At 35.7% G+C, this 15,374-nt stretch overlaps 1 protein-coding gene across 2 annotated transcripts; it reads right to left on the minus strand.

The window, feature by feature from the left end:
* Positions 1 to 368: 368 nt before the first annotated feature.
* On the minus strand, positions 369 to 15,157 carry LOC120320373 (olfactory receptor 14A16-like). Of its 2 annotated transcripts, none has more exons than XM_039370010.1 (2): positions 14,281 to 15,157; positions 369 to 1,530 (listed from the first exon to the last, which is right to left on the minus strand). In XM_039370010.1, exons 1-2 carry the CDS (start codon positions 14,959 to 14,961, stop codon positions 1,099 to 1,101), a joined length of 1,113 nt encoding a protein of 370 aa, XP_039225944.1. In that variant the 5' UTR covers positions 14,962 to 15,157; the 3' UTR covers positions 369 to 1,098. The 2 variants fall into 2 exon arrangements, with proteins under 2 accessions (XP_039225944.1, XP_039225945.1); XM_039370011.1 differs by lacking the exon at positions 14,281 to 15,157 and adding an exon at positions 2,172 to 2,267 and having other exon boundaries at positions 369 to 2,083.
* Positions 15,158 to 15,374: the final 217 nt, after the last annotated feature.

A 15,374-nucleotide genomic window follows, 5' to 3' on the forward strand; every position in this document is an offset into this window, starting at 1 on the left:
ACCTCGCGCATGCGCACGAGCGCTGGCACCAGCCAGTCTGGTCCCAGGCAGCTTGCAACTGCCTGGGACCATTGCAACGTCCCGAGCCTGCCTCTGCAGGCTCAGGACACAACACTCAGTATCTGAGATTAACTTATCATTATAAGGTAATATAACAATAATCATTGTTATTGAAATTTTGTCAAACATTTGCTCTTGATTACATTGTTAATTTTGCCATTACTGCATATTTCACAAGTTGTTTTCCCAATTTGACATTGTGAGAAATTTGTCTTTGGGGTCAGCAGCATATATAATAATAATTTGACATTCTTTAAAATTTCTTCTGGAAAGATTTAGTAGAAAGAACTACAGTTTCAATTCAAAGCTTTGTTTTTATTTATTTATTTTAAAATAATGCTGAGTACTTCTTTCTAGTAGAACTGACACTTCATTGATCATGATGTACTTACAAATTTGTTGGATTTTACCCTTTAGTTTTGGTTTACTGCTTGCCTAAAATCTGAAATTAAAGTAAGTCCTTGATGCATTAAATAGAGGTTCAGAGACCACTGCTTAAATACAGATACTTCAAACAGTTCAATTCCACCTTTCTACAACGTGGGGCATAAACAAATAATTTATAATTTCTGCAAATTTTATTCTCACTCATATTCCCCTTTTTCCCTATGCACTATGCCAGGTTTTGTAAAAGAAACTTGCTTGCCAAACAAAGTCCTTTAAAATATCTCCACAATAAATGAAACATCATTGTAATCCATTGCCACGTAGTTAACATGGATGGATGACTGTAGAAAAAACTAGCCATTCCTGCAATTATATGCATATGTAATAAGCAAAATGGTAAGATATTTTTTCCTCATAGCATTAAAAAATAAACAGAAAAAATAATACATTATTGATAAATCTATATTTCATTAGATATTTAATGGAAGAGATTTATGTTACAATTATAGGCAGATTTACTGGGAATTATACCTGGTAAAAATAATTTCTATCTTGATGAAACATGCATAGGGATGAGACGCATATGCTAAATTTACACATTGACATGAAATGTATATGTTTCTGATGACAACATGTCTATGTTACAGTTTATCAGAATAGTTGAAACCAAGAATGATTTTTGCACAAGGAATTAGGACAAATATTGAGAATTTGTTTCCAGAATGCCATTTTGAGTTCCTTATTCCTCATGCTATAAACTAGTGGGTTTAAGAGTGGCGGTACCACACAGTAAAATATTGATATAAATGGATATAAGGCTGAAGAGGTGGTAGATGTTGGACTGAAATAGGCAAGGGTACCACTTACCGCAAACAAACAAATGACTGTGAGATGGGGTAAGCAAGTAGACAAGGCCTTTTGTTTTCCTTGGGAGGATGGGATTCTAAAAACTTCTCTGAAGATCTGCATGTAAGAAAAAGCAATTACAGCAAACTGAATGAATCCTAAACAAGAACCAAAGATGAGAGTCCAGAATTTGGTGAAGTATGAATCAGAGCAGGAGATCTGGAGCAACTGAGGAATGTCACAGAAGAATTGATTGATGACTCTGGAACAGAATTCCATTGTGAATAAATTTCCAGTATAGAGAGCAGAGTAGAAAAGGCCACCCATCCATGCATTGGTTGCCATTTGGACACAGACTTTTTTGTTCATTGCTATCTCATAATGTAGTGGATTGCAGATGGCTACATAACGATCATATGCCATGACGACAAGGAGGAAGAGATGAGACATTACAAAGAAAACAAAAAAGAAAACTTGACAGAGACACCCAGAGTAAGAAATAGTTTCAGTGTTCATCAAAGAATTCAGTAGTGATTTAGGAACTGTGACAGAGATGGAACCAAGATCTTGGAAAGATAGGTTGGCTAGAAAAAAATACATGGGTGAGTGAAGTTGATGACTGTGAAGAATGACGGTGATAATAATGAGATTCTCAGTGAGTGCTACCAAATAAATTACTAAAAAAGTGGTAATATGAACTATTCTTAGCTCCTCAGTGTCAGGGAATCCATGCAGAAGGAATTCACCAACTCCTGATTGATTTTCCATAGTGCTGTTTCCTCTTTGCAGTCTGTGAAAAGAACCAAAAGATCAGACTCCTTTTCAATGTAGCAGGATTCACAATGAGCTGGAACACTTTGAATATCATTTTCTCACACCTGGAAGTGCTAGAGAGATGGGAACCATTTTCATTCCCAAGGAGTTCATTTCTCAGTTGATCAGTACTGACTGAAATTATGCGTTTGACATTGGAATTCAAACTTTACATTGACTTTAGTCCAAACAACAGCTATTAAAATAGCCTTCAAATTGTATTAATTGGGTCACAAGAGATTTTGTTTTGTTCAATCCATTTTTAAAAAGTTTTATCAAAACACATATTAACTATGCAATTTTTGTGATAAAAAGTTGCATGAGAAGGAACTTTAGCTTTGTTTAAGTTGACTTTAACCCAAAGGACAGGCTCTATAATGACTTTCAGATTGCCATAATAATAGCACAAGATGATTTCTATCACCTATATTGGTTCAAAGGTAAAATGGCTGTGAAAACTAGATTTGAGGGAAGGGGGGGAAACAGAGGGGGCCCATGAGGAGTTGCAGTAGGGACAGGGAAGTAGCCTCGACAAAAAAAGTACATATTTTTTTTTTACCAAGAGTTTTCAAATAAACCTTTATGTAGCACCCATGAAATTTTGTCAGATCTTACAAAAGTGAAGTACTTGTTAATTTAGGTTTTCTTTTCTTTTCATTAACTTTTCTTTATTGTTTAAAACAATGACGCAGTATTGTGAAAGTTTTTGTAGAACATTAGATGAATACAAATCCTTGAGTGCATTCAATAGCTTGTAAGATTCTTGGTTGGCCTTTCATAGTTTCCTGTTTGAAGTACTGTATAATAAAGCTTAAGTTCTTGTTGTATACATACTCATATAAAATTGTTAGCAAATAATTAATCTTATTAATCTAACTGGCTCTCCTCCACTGATGATATAATATATCCTCATTACTAAATTTCCACATTTGATTTTACCAAAACATTTGATTTTACCAAAAATTAGATTGACTATAAAGCTAGGACATTTTATTTTTCAGGATATCATTACATCATCCCATGAAACCATAACTCTGCATGAAACCCCAATAAACTGAAATGCTTTTGCTAGTGTACCAACAATGATGTTAACAAAATGTCTGCTTCTTCAATATGGGTAGGTATTCTGGCCTGAGCAAATATTTATTTTGACACCAGCTTATTCAAACCAACAGCATTACTTTTCTGAAAATATAAGAGAATGGTGCAAAGACTTTAAGTTGCAAAGTTATCTTGTAGAAATTCAGGGAAGGTCCAGATGACTTGTATTATAAATCTCAGGCACTCATAAATAGTTTGCAGCTAAATTCTTGATGGGCCATCCCCACATCAAATAAGAAGGGCATTTATTCTGAAGTCTCCACTTCATTACCAGTAGGTTTTTGACTTCAATAGAAATATCAATAATTTTAAAAACCTTTATTGTGCAGCATAAGGATACCTTTAGCAATGCATATAGTAGTGAAAATCAAATCTGCCCATCTGGTCTTGTTATGTAGTAAGGTGACCAACTTTTTTACAACAAAGGAGGACACAAATAAATTGAAGAAAAAAATATCGTAAATAAAAGAAACATTGTATTTATTGCAACAATAATACAGAATACACTATAATATGACAAATGCATAATAAAAAACATTTGTAACAATAACATTTTATATTGTAATTATGCTTACATGCCTATTAATTATTTAAATGAGTACTTTTCCATTCAATGAATATTTTTTGTCAATGTATCATCTTCTAACAATATATTGGAAATATCTGAACAAGAAATATCCTTCATATTGAATTTTACGGCAAGTGCTGCAGCTAGAGTATCAACATTCAATCTCGATTTCTCACTTGTCCAAAAATCATTAGCAATTGAAAAAACCCTTTCAACTGCTATATTAGTTCCAGGCAGCACAACGTAAATTGAACAAGAATAAATAAATTTTCACATGAAATATGTTCATTTTTGAAATGGCTGAATATTTCCACCCATCTTTTATCAATTTCAACCTGTTCATTTTCCCATTGTATTAATTTTTCAGAATTTAAATATACATTCAGTTTTCTAATTTCTTCAAAGAGACAATTATCGTCTATTTTAATGTCTGGCATTTCTTTAGATAAAAACTCAATACAAGATTCAATATCTGTCCAATATACTTGCGATGAAGTCAAAAAACACCATTGAAAACTGTTATTTCCTGTGATGTTTGTTTCAGACCATTCTTCAATATATTGAAAACATGTTTGGTAAAAATTCTGCACTTCTTTGATAAACTTTTCCGTTATGCCCGGATTTGATTCCTCTAAGCCTGACAATTTTCTTTTTATAACTAAAGGAAGAAATTTTTCTTCAAATCGAGTTTTATATTGAAGGATAAAGTCATTCAAAATAAGACCAACTTCTGTAGCTGAAATGTGTTCACCTTCAATCTTTTGAATCGTTTTGTGAAAATTAGATGCTTGATTATGTACAAAATACATTAATATCTCAGATATTTCATTATTGAAAAACGATTCCAGGATTTTAGGACATTTGTCTAAACTTAAAAAATATGAATGGAGAGGCTCAAATAATTGTAGAACAGGCTCTATAGCAGGTGTTAGAGCAAGCCATCTAACTTTTGAATATCCTAAAAGTTTTTTGTATTGAACATTCGCTTCTTCACAAAATTGTTTTAAAGTAGCCACACGAACAGTAAAACGACTAAAATACAAATAAATTGTAGTTATTATTACTTCTACATCAATTGGCATGGCACATGATGCCATGTTGATTGCATTTGACAAAATATGTGCATTACAACCTATTCCTAGTATTTTCTTTTGGAGTAAATCTTGTAATTTTACATACACGTTATTCATCCCTTTGCGTCTTCACCCACCAAAATTTGTGTTTGTATTATCAGCTGTTAGTGCAACAACTTTGGATTTCAAATTGTTTTCATTTATTACTCTGTATAGATGGTTTGACAAAATTTCAGCAGTTTCGCCCTCAATGGATTCTAAATTTAAAATTTTTACTTGAATGCCCTTGGTAACATTAAAATATCTTAGTAGTATTGGATATAATTTAATTTCATTATGATTGGATGCATCAGATAAAACCGTTACAAATGCTGCAGTTTCCAAGTCTTCAGTAAGTATTTTGTCACAGTAATTTTTAAATACTGATTTAATAATAGCCTCGCATTTTGTCCTGGTGCATGAAAATTTAGCATCGTGAAACTTTTTCAATAATTTAGTTGTACAATCCATACTACGAAAACTTTGATTGTGAATTATGGTATGGAATGCAAATGTTCCCTCCATTGCAGCTAACTGTTTTTCATCTTCAGAATACTTTGAAGTTTTAAAAAAACTTGTTACTTTACAACTGGAAGCAGATGCATCTGATTATTGCATATGTCTCTTGGTGGTCAAGTGTTTCGTAATAGCTGCTCTGTCCCCAACTCAATACAAAATTCTCTGCTGCAAATATTGCAGAAAACAATGTTATTCTTCTTTACTGTGATGAATGGAAATTCCTTATTCAATTTATCATTGAAATGTCATTTCCTCTTTTTTGATTTTCCATTCCTAAATGAAATTTAAAATTTAAAATAAAATATAGAGTTACACGAACGATGCAAGCACATTCATTATAAATAAATAAAATTAATTATTAAAACTGAAACAATAAAAGGTGCTGGAACTCTCATCTTGTTAATCTTTTATTTATATAATTTTATTTATTTATATAATTAAAATTATATATTCAATTCTTAACATAAATTTAATTTATTGTATTTAAGGCAAATGATAGTAAATTCCAAAGTTTTGTCCAATGTTCCTGCCAGAATAAGAACATTGAATTTATTGCAGATGGTTTGTAATTTCACCCTTGGGACATTCTTACTAATGTTGCATCTTAAAGATTTGAGCCAAGTTTAATTCATAATTGCCTTTAGTTTTTTTCATGTTTTTGGCTCAGATGAAGTAATGCATCTTTCAAGCATTCACCAAATAAACTAGAATTTGTTGTGAGCATCTCCTTAAATACAAACAGCTCATAAGCCGGACCTACCTATATTAGCAACCACATTACTGATGGCTTGTACATACCATTTTAAAGATATGATCACATTGGTTCAAGTGAATGAGATGCTCCTATAACCCAAAATGCATGCTATTAATTCATCCCCGCCAAAATAGTTATTTTCATCAGATTTAGTTCATGATGAACTTAGACCACTAAGTTCTATTTTATCAAATTAATCATGAAGACAGCATAGTAGGCTGCCATAGGCGTGAAAAATTGTGAGATAGGTCCCCCATGTTTATATACTGCAGGTGAGTATAGTAAAGATGTAATATTATTTTTTTTTGTCTACTTGGAAAATAATGTGTTGCACTTTAATAGAGGAGGAGACAACTTTTCCATATATAGTATGACATATATTGAGTTTGTTTTGGAAGGACTAGCAGTGGGAGATAATAGATGTCTAATACAAGTCCATATGCTGCCTTCAACATATACGTGTTTAATTGATGGAATCATGTTACTGACAAGATAATGAATTGCAAAGAAATTGTTATTAATACACAAGTTAAACATTTTGTTTCTATTTCTTTACAACGGCTGATAAAAAATGGCCTGGCTATGTTCAAAGTATACACACAAGAGAAGAGACTTAAGTGAGGGGGAAAGTGTTACAATTCAATCTATTTATGAATATGAATGAATATGTCCATAACTGCCCAGTGTATTTTAATAATGATATAGAACTGTGCTATGAAGAGCTTACAATTTACATTTCTTATTCTTGGAGAATTAATGACAGAAAGAAAATGGATTGAAAAAAGGTAGATGCAAAAGTAACATGGGAGCCACGGGGCCCACTCTACATGGCTGGACTGTGTGGGGGTGGGCGGCGGAGGCAGGTGTTGTGAGCCAGGTGCTCCAGGATGGCCACGTAGGTTCGTAGGGCGAGCTGGTGGCAGCGCAGGTCAGCCCTGCGTAGACCACCAGCTGGCGCGGCCCATAGAAGGTCAACTGCCTGCCACATCCCCGCCCACAGCCGCCCCGCCAGCACTGCTGCCCTGTCGTGGAGACCCAGCCCTGTGGCTCGCAAAGCACCAGCCGAGCCGGCTCCAGCCCTGCAGCCGCCCCTCAGCACCACCATCCACCTTGCGCATCCCCATAGAGCCGGCCCCGCAGCTTGCAAAGCACCAGCCGAGCCAGCTCCAGCCCTGCAGCCGACCCTCAGCACCACCATCCACCTTGTGCATCCCCATAGAGCCGGCCCCATGGCTTGCAAAGCACCAGCCGCACCAGCTCTGGCCCTGCAGCCACCCCTTCAGCCACCCCCAGCACTACCACCCACCCTGCACATCCCCGTAAATCCAGCCCTGCAGCTTGCAAAGCATCAGCCGCACTGGCTCCGGCCCTGCAGCCGCCCCCCCAGCCGCCCCCCAGCACCACCGCCCACCCTGCACATCCCCGTAAATCCAGCCCCGTGGCTTGCAAAGCACTAGCCGCGCTGGCTCTGGCCCTGCAGCCGCCCCCCCAGCTGCCCCACAGCACCACCACCCATGCTGCACATCCCCATAGAGCTGGCCCTGCGGCTTGCAAAGCACCAGCTGTGCCGGCTCCGGCCCTGCAGCCGCCCCTCAGCATCACCATCCACCTTGCGCATCCCCGTAGAGCCGGCCCCACGGCTTGCAAAGATCCAGCTGCACCGGCTCCGGCCCTGCAGCTGCCTCCCCAGCCACCCCCCAGCACCACCGCCCCCCAGCCGCCCCCCAGCACCACCGCCCCCCCCGTGCATCCCTGTAGAGCCGGTCCTGCGGCTTGCAAAGCACCAGCCATGCCGGCTCCGGCCCTGCAGCCGCCCCCCAGCTGCTGGGGGGTGGCTGCAGGGCCGGAGTCGGTGCGTCTGGTGCTTTGCAAGCCACGGGGCCGGCTCTATGGGGATGTGCAGGGTGGATGGTGGTGCTGGGGCCCAGAACCACCATCCACCCTGCGCATCCCCATAGAGCCAGCCCCACAGCTTGCAAAGCACCAGCTACGCCGGCTCTGTCCTTGCAGCCACCCCCCCAGCCACCCCCCAGCACCACTGCCCACCCTGCGCATTCCAGTAGAGCTGGCCCTGCGGCTCACAAAGCACCAGCTGCTCCGGCTCCAGTCCTGCAGCCACCCCCCCAGCCGCCCCCCAGCACCACCGCCTACCCTGTGTATCCCCGTGTAGAACCGAACAGGGAAGATCAAGTGAAACTTACCACTCCAGTCTCCTCCAGCTATCTTTGGAACTAAGTAGGAGATCGTGTAGTTGGGTAGCAGTGAGGGGTGCAAAGTTCCTGCAACTTGCACATACAAAGTTTGCCGCCCGGGTGTTTTGGCACGCTCAGCAGCAATTCCTATTGCTTTTGAAAGCCAATAGGGGGAGTAGATGCAAAAGTTGAAAAAAAAAATCAAAAAAAGGTCCCTGAACGCCTTCTGGGCGTTTTATGAGGAAACAAAAGCCCTGCAGATTAGTCGTCAAATATAGAAAAAGAGGACATTTAGGAGGACATTTTCGAGAGAGGACAGAACTCACAAAAGGAGGATTGTCCTCCCAAAAGGAGGATGGTATATGGAAAAGGAGGACATTTAGGAGGACACTTTTCAAGGGAGGACAGAACTCAAAAAAGGAGGACTGTCCTCCCAAAAGGAGGACGATTGGTCACTTTATATGTAGATATGCTTATTATGACTCCCTATTCATGACTTTTTCCTATTATGACTTCCTCTCTCAGGAGGAAGGCCAGAAAGCAGGCTTTTTAAGTCATGATTTTTTACAGAATATTTTCCCTATGACAGCATTTTACAGATACATTTCATCACTAGACTGTAGGGATTTTGAAGACCGTTTAACCATTAACTCGATTGTAATAAGGAAACAAAAACTTCAAAATGCATACTAAATGTAGAAGGAATAGTTATGTTTCTGCCTTTTTATTTATGTATGCCTGTAAAATATGGGTGGTTAACACATCACATGGATTTCCTAAAATTATTACAATTTACCAAATACCAATATAAGTCTCTCTTGAAGAATAATAAAAATAATAAAATTAATATTCTAAGCAGCATATTCAAACCAGCTTTAATACGTTTTTATCTATTGCTTGCAGAAAAAAAAATATCCAGTCTCATTCAATCACATTTCACTATCTTTTACTTAGCTCATTTTTCTATTTAACTATTGGTATCTTGAGACTGAAGTGTCATATAACAGACATAAATCCAATTTATAACAGTTTTGGCTTGATAAATACATTGAAACAGATAAATGAAATAAAAAAATTACAGAGATAAATGTCTTAAAGCACAATTCACCTCTCTTGCTTGCTGTCTGATTTATTTTCATATTTTTATAAATAAATAAATAATCTCACTGCTCATATTTCTTTAAAAAATTACTTAAATTTAAGAAGTATTATAAGAACAATTTTAATCTGCTTATTTCTCATGCCATAGATCAGGGGTTCCCAACCAGGGGTGTGAGACGATATTCCAGGGGGTATGAAAACTTGCGTTTAGAAGTTTCAAAATTATAGTGTATATGTATAATTCATTATTTTTAACTTTTGTAAGGGATGCAAGAATATATCAAAAGCATTCTATGGGTGCGGGGTATAGAAAAGGTTGGGAGCTGCTGCCATAGATCAATGGATTTAAAATGAGTGGGATAATGAATAATTATTGTAATTATGAAATCAAGGTGTGAAGGATTGTCAGATATTGTCCTTAGATAGGCAAAGCAACCAGAAAATAAAAATATGGTGATGACAATGAGGTGGGGAAGACAAGTGGAAAAGGCTTTTTTCCTTCCTTGAATAGAAGGGATTCTCAGTACTGCAGAGAAAATTTGAACATACTGTAAGTAAGAACAATAAAGAAAAAAACAACCTATTACTAATATAGCAGTAAATTCTACAATTCCAATTTCAGTTACATATAAACCAGGGCAAATAATTTTAAGTAGATGTAGAATTTCACAGTAGAACTGGTTGATATTTTTAGAACAAAAAGGAGTAGTAAATGTTGCAATTGTATGTAATGCACTATTAAGGAAACTGACAACACACACACTGCCAACTATTTTGATGTAAGCTATTCTGTTCATGATCATTTCATATTGTAAAGGGTTACAGATGGCAACGTATTGATCATATGCCATAATAGTAAGGAGGGAAATACAATAGCTCAAGAAGAAAACTGACCAGAAAACTTGAGCAATGCACCCAGAATATGAAATATATCTGATATCCATAAGGGAATTGAAAATAGCTTTGTAGTAGAAACAATGTCTTGCATGGCTAAATTCGTCAGGAAGAAGAAAATGGGTGTGTGCAGGGTGATAGTCAAAAACCACTGCAATAATAATGAGAAAGTTCCCTGTTACTATCATTAAATACAATATAAGTAATAGAATTCCATAGTCTGTAGCTTCCAAACTTCAAGAATTCCGAGAGAAGAAACCTAGATGTGTCATTATCCATTTTGAATCATGACATCCCTAAAATTAAAGGAACTGTATTAAAAATTAATAATTACAAATTATTAAATTATTTTTAAAGATGTAAAAATCCCTACTTCTAAAACCACATTTAATTTTCTGAGTACCAACACAGCCTCCTTACCTATAAATTGTCTTGTTTTAGTTTAAAGTTCTGTATGATGTCTCTTAGATATTTTTAATATCACCAATGCCTTACAAAAACAATTTAAAGCCTATCTCAGGTATATTTTGCTTTGTTTCTAATTTAAAATATTAGCAATACCTTCCTCCCTCCCAAAAAAGTGAATGGCTCACCCTCTTTAATCATGGAGATTTCCTCTTTCCAATTGTTTTTGTTCAATAATCAATAAAATGAGATTTTGTTATATTTATTTTCCATTTCCCTATAGTTTATCTATTGGCACTCATAAAATATGAGAACTGATAAAGTCATAAGAAAATGATTGCTGCTAAAGGGGATTCTCTAAGCTATTGAATCATAGGATGTACTTACTTTTTTCACACATAGCTTCTTCATTTTGGCTTTCTTTTTGTAAAATAAATGAGATCGGCTGTTATATATCATGTGTTATTGCTCATCTGAGACTGTATTTACCTACTTTTAAGAACTGCTAATAACCAGAGCATTTTTATTATATCCTGATGCATAAAACCATAAAATTCGAAGAGGGTGTATTTTGTCTTTCACATGACTATATATCTGATACCCGGTTAGGTATAATGCTAAGGCATCAGTCTAAAACATGGATGGCTGTGAATTCTAGTCCTGAATTAGGCAGGACAAACACACACACACACACACACACACACACACACACACACACACACACACACAGAGAGAGAGAGAGAGAGAGAGAGAGAGAGAGAAAGAGAGAGAGACAGAGTCAAATCTAGGCTTTGTATTTGAAAAGATATTTTAAAATGTGCATGAGTGTGCACATAGGACCATTTGGCAACCCATTAAACTAAAAGTGTTGTTAAGATCATGCTACAATTACAATATAAAAGCATCTAACTCAATTCTAATTCCCCAATTTATGTGTATATTTTACAAGATTTGTAATCCAATAATTCCGGCCAGTATACAATAAAGGTATAGATTTATAAAGAACCAATTTGGCATGGTGGTGAATATGCTGCATCAATCAATGTTAGTCCTCCCCTTTTTGGCCAGTCTTTCAGCCAAAAGCATCTGTTAGAACATAGCAGATGGAAATGAATAAATAAATAATCAGAGAATTTACAAATGTAATACAAATTAAAATTCATTATTTGTTTATTTCATTTATTAAATAACTAAATTATAAATGTACTCATGTCATCTTATGAAACAATTAAAATCAATAGAAAACGTTAAACATTAATATTTAAATTGACATATTTATTACTATTTCTAAAATATATCCACATGTTCTTGAGGAGGAGGAGGAGAATATTTATAATACATAGCAAAATTGGTTAATGTTTTACATTTAAAAATGTTTGCTCAGTATCTGAGATTATCTTATCATCATAAGGTAATATAACAATAATCATTGTTACTGAAATTTTGTCAAATATTTGCTCTTGATGTACATTGTTAATTTTGCCATTATTGCATATTTCCCAAGTTGCTTTTCCAATTTGACACTGTGAGAAAATATTGAGGCAAATTTGTTCTTGAGTCCCGCAGAACAGATAATAATAATCTGACATTTTAAAAAAAATTCTTCTTGAAAGATCTAGTAGAAAGAACTACAGTTTCAATTCTGTTCTTATTTATTTATTTATTTTAAAATAATGCAGAGTACTTCTTTCCAGTAGAACTGACACTTAACTGAGCATAATATACTTACAAATTTGTTGGACTTATTTTATCCTATAGTTTTGGTTTACTAGTTGCCTAAAATCTGAAACTGAAGTATGTCATCGATGCATTAAATAGAGGGTTCAGAGACCATTGTTTAAATACAGATACTTTAAACAGTTCAATTCTACTATTACAATGCATGGCACAAATAAATAATTTATAATATCCTGAAAATCTTATTCACACTCATTTTCCCCATTTTTCCCCCCATGCAATATTCCAGGTTTTGCAAAAAGAAACTTGCTTGCCAAACAAAGTCCTCTAAAATATCTCCACAATAAATGAAACATAGTGGCAATCTATTGCCACCTAGTTAATATGGATGGGTGACTGTAGAAAACAAAATAACACAAATGTACTACACCATTCCTGCATTTATATGCATATATAATAAGCAAAATGGTAAGTTTTTTTTTCCTCATAGCATTAAAAAATATACAGAAAAAATAATACATGCATATTTTAAAGTATAAAGTATCTTAATAATGTCATTATCGATAACCTTATATTCAACATAGAGAATTCAAAATATATATTTATATCAAATAGTAATGCTTAATTATTTTTCATGCTGCATTATTGATAAATATATATTACATTAGATATTTAATGGAAGAGATTTCTGTTACAATTATAGGCAGATTTACTGAGGAATTATAATGCTGAGTACTTCTTTCTAGTAGAACTGACACTTCATTGATCATGATGTACTTACAAATTTGTTGAATTTTACCCTTTAGTTTTGGTTTACTGCTTGCCTAAAATCTGAAATTAAAGTAAGTCCTTGATGCATTAAATAGAGGTTCAGAGACCACTGCTTAAATACAGATACTTCAAACAGTTCAATTCCACCTTTCTACAACGTGGGGCATAAACAAATAATTTATAATTTCTGCAAATTTTATTCTCACTCATATTCCCCTTTTTCCCTATGCACTATGCCAGGTTTTGTAAAAGAAACTTGCTTGCCAAACAAAGTCCTTTAAAATATCTCCACAATAAATGAAACATCATTGTAATCCATTGCCACGTAGTTAACATGGATGGATGACTGTAGAAAAAACTAGCCATTCCTGCAATTATATGCATATGTAATAAGCAAAATGGTAAGATATTTTTTCCTCATAGCATTAAAAAATAAACAGAAAAAATAATACATTATTGATAAATCTATATTTCATTAGATATTTAATGGAAGAGATTTATGTTACAATTATAGGCAGATTTACTGGGAATTATACCTGGTAAAAATAATTTCTATCTTGATGAAACATGCATAGGGATGAGACGCATATGCTAAATTTACACATTGACATGAAATGTATATGTTTCTGATGACAACATGTCTATGTTACAGTTTATCAGAATAGTTGAAACCAAGAATGATTTTTGCACAAGGAATTAGGACAAATATTGAGAATTTGTTTCCAGAATGCCATTTTGAGTTCCTTATTCCTCATGCTATAAACTAGTGGGTTTAAGAGTGGCGGTACCACACAGTAAAATATTGATATAAATGGATATAAGGCTGAAGAGGTGGTAGATGTTGGACTGAAATAGGCAAGGGTACCACTTACCGCAAACAAACAAATGACTGTGAGATGGGGTAAGCAAGTAGACAAGGCCTTTTGTTTTCCTTGGGAGGATGGGATTCTAAAAACTTCTCTGAAGATCTGCACGTAAGAAAAAACAATTACAGCAAACTGAATGAATCCTAAACAAGAACCAAAGATGAGAGTCCAGAATTTGGTGAAGTATGAATCAGAGCAGGAGCAACTGAGGAATGTCACAGAAGAATTGATTGATGACTCTGGAACAGAATTCCATTGTGAATAAATTTCCAGTATAGAGAGCAGAGTAGAAAAGGCCACCCATCCATGCATTGGTTGCCATTTGGACACAGACTTTTTTGTTCATTGCTATCTCATAATGTAGTGGATTGCAGATGGCTACATAACGATCATATGCCATGACGACAAGGAGGAAGAGATGAGACATTACAAAGAAAACAAAGAAGAAAATTTGACAGAGACACCCAGAGTAAGAAATAGTTTCAGTGTTCATCAAAGAATTCAGTAGTGATTTAGGAACTGTGACAGAGATGGAACCAAGATCTTGGAAAGATAGGTTGGCTAGAAAAAAATACATGGGTGAGTGAAGTTGATGACTGTGAAGAATGACGGTGATAATAATGAGATTCTCAGTGAGTGCTACCAAATAAATTACTAAAAAACTGGTGATATGAACTATTCTTAGCTCCTTAGTGTCAGGGAATCCATGCAGAAGGAATTCACCAACTCCTGATTGATTTTCCATAGTGCTATTTCCTCTTTGCAGTCTGTGAAAAAAAACCTGAAAGATCAGACTCCTTTTCAATGTAGCAGGATTCACAATGGGCTGGAACACTTTGAATATCATTTTGTCACACCTGGTAGTGCTAGAGAGATGGGAACAATTTTCATCCATGGAAAGTCTGTAGCTATTCCCAAGGAGTTCATTTCTCAGTTGATCAGTACTGACTGAAATTATGCATTTGACATTGGAATTCAAACTTTACATTGACTTTAGTCCAAACAACAGCTATTAAAATAGCCTTCAAATTGTATTAATTGGGTCACAAGAGATTTTGTTTTGTTCAGTCCATTTTTAAAAAGTTTTACCAAAACACATATTAACTATGCAGGCTCTATAATGACTTTTAGATTTCCATAATTATAGTACAAGGTGATTTCTATCACCTTATATTGGTCCAAAGATAAAATGCCTATGAAAACTCGATTTGAGGGAAGGGGGAGAAACAAAGGGGGCCATGAGGAGTTGCAATAGGGACAGGCAAGTAGTCTTGACAAAGAAACTATTTTTTTAAAAAAACAAGAGTT

This window comes from Crotalus tigris, unplaced genomic scaffold (genome assembly GCF_016545835.1).
Source record: "Crotalus tigris isolate CLP2741 ecotype Arizona unplaced genomic scaffold, ASM1654583v1 scf7180000021329.891317, whole genome shotgun sequence".
Classification (NCBI taxonomy): domain Eukaryota; kingdom Metazoa; phylum Chordata; class Lepidosauria; order Squamata; family Viperidae; genus Crotalus; species Crotalus tigris.

What these genes read in the sequence shown, in the direction of transcription:
- LOC120320373 (XM_039370010.1), bottom strand. Translation starts at nt 14,961, where the DNA reads ATGGATGAAAATTGTTCCCATCTCTCTAGCACTACCAGGTGTGACAAA. An exon ending in TCAATCAATTCTTCTGTGAC is followed by an intron (nt 1,531 to 14,280) that starts ATTCCTCAGTTG and finishes TTCTTCTGTGAC; the next exon opens with ATTCCTCAGTTGCTCCAGAT.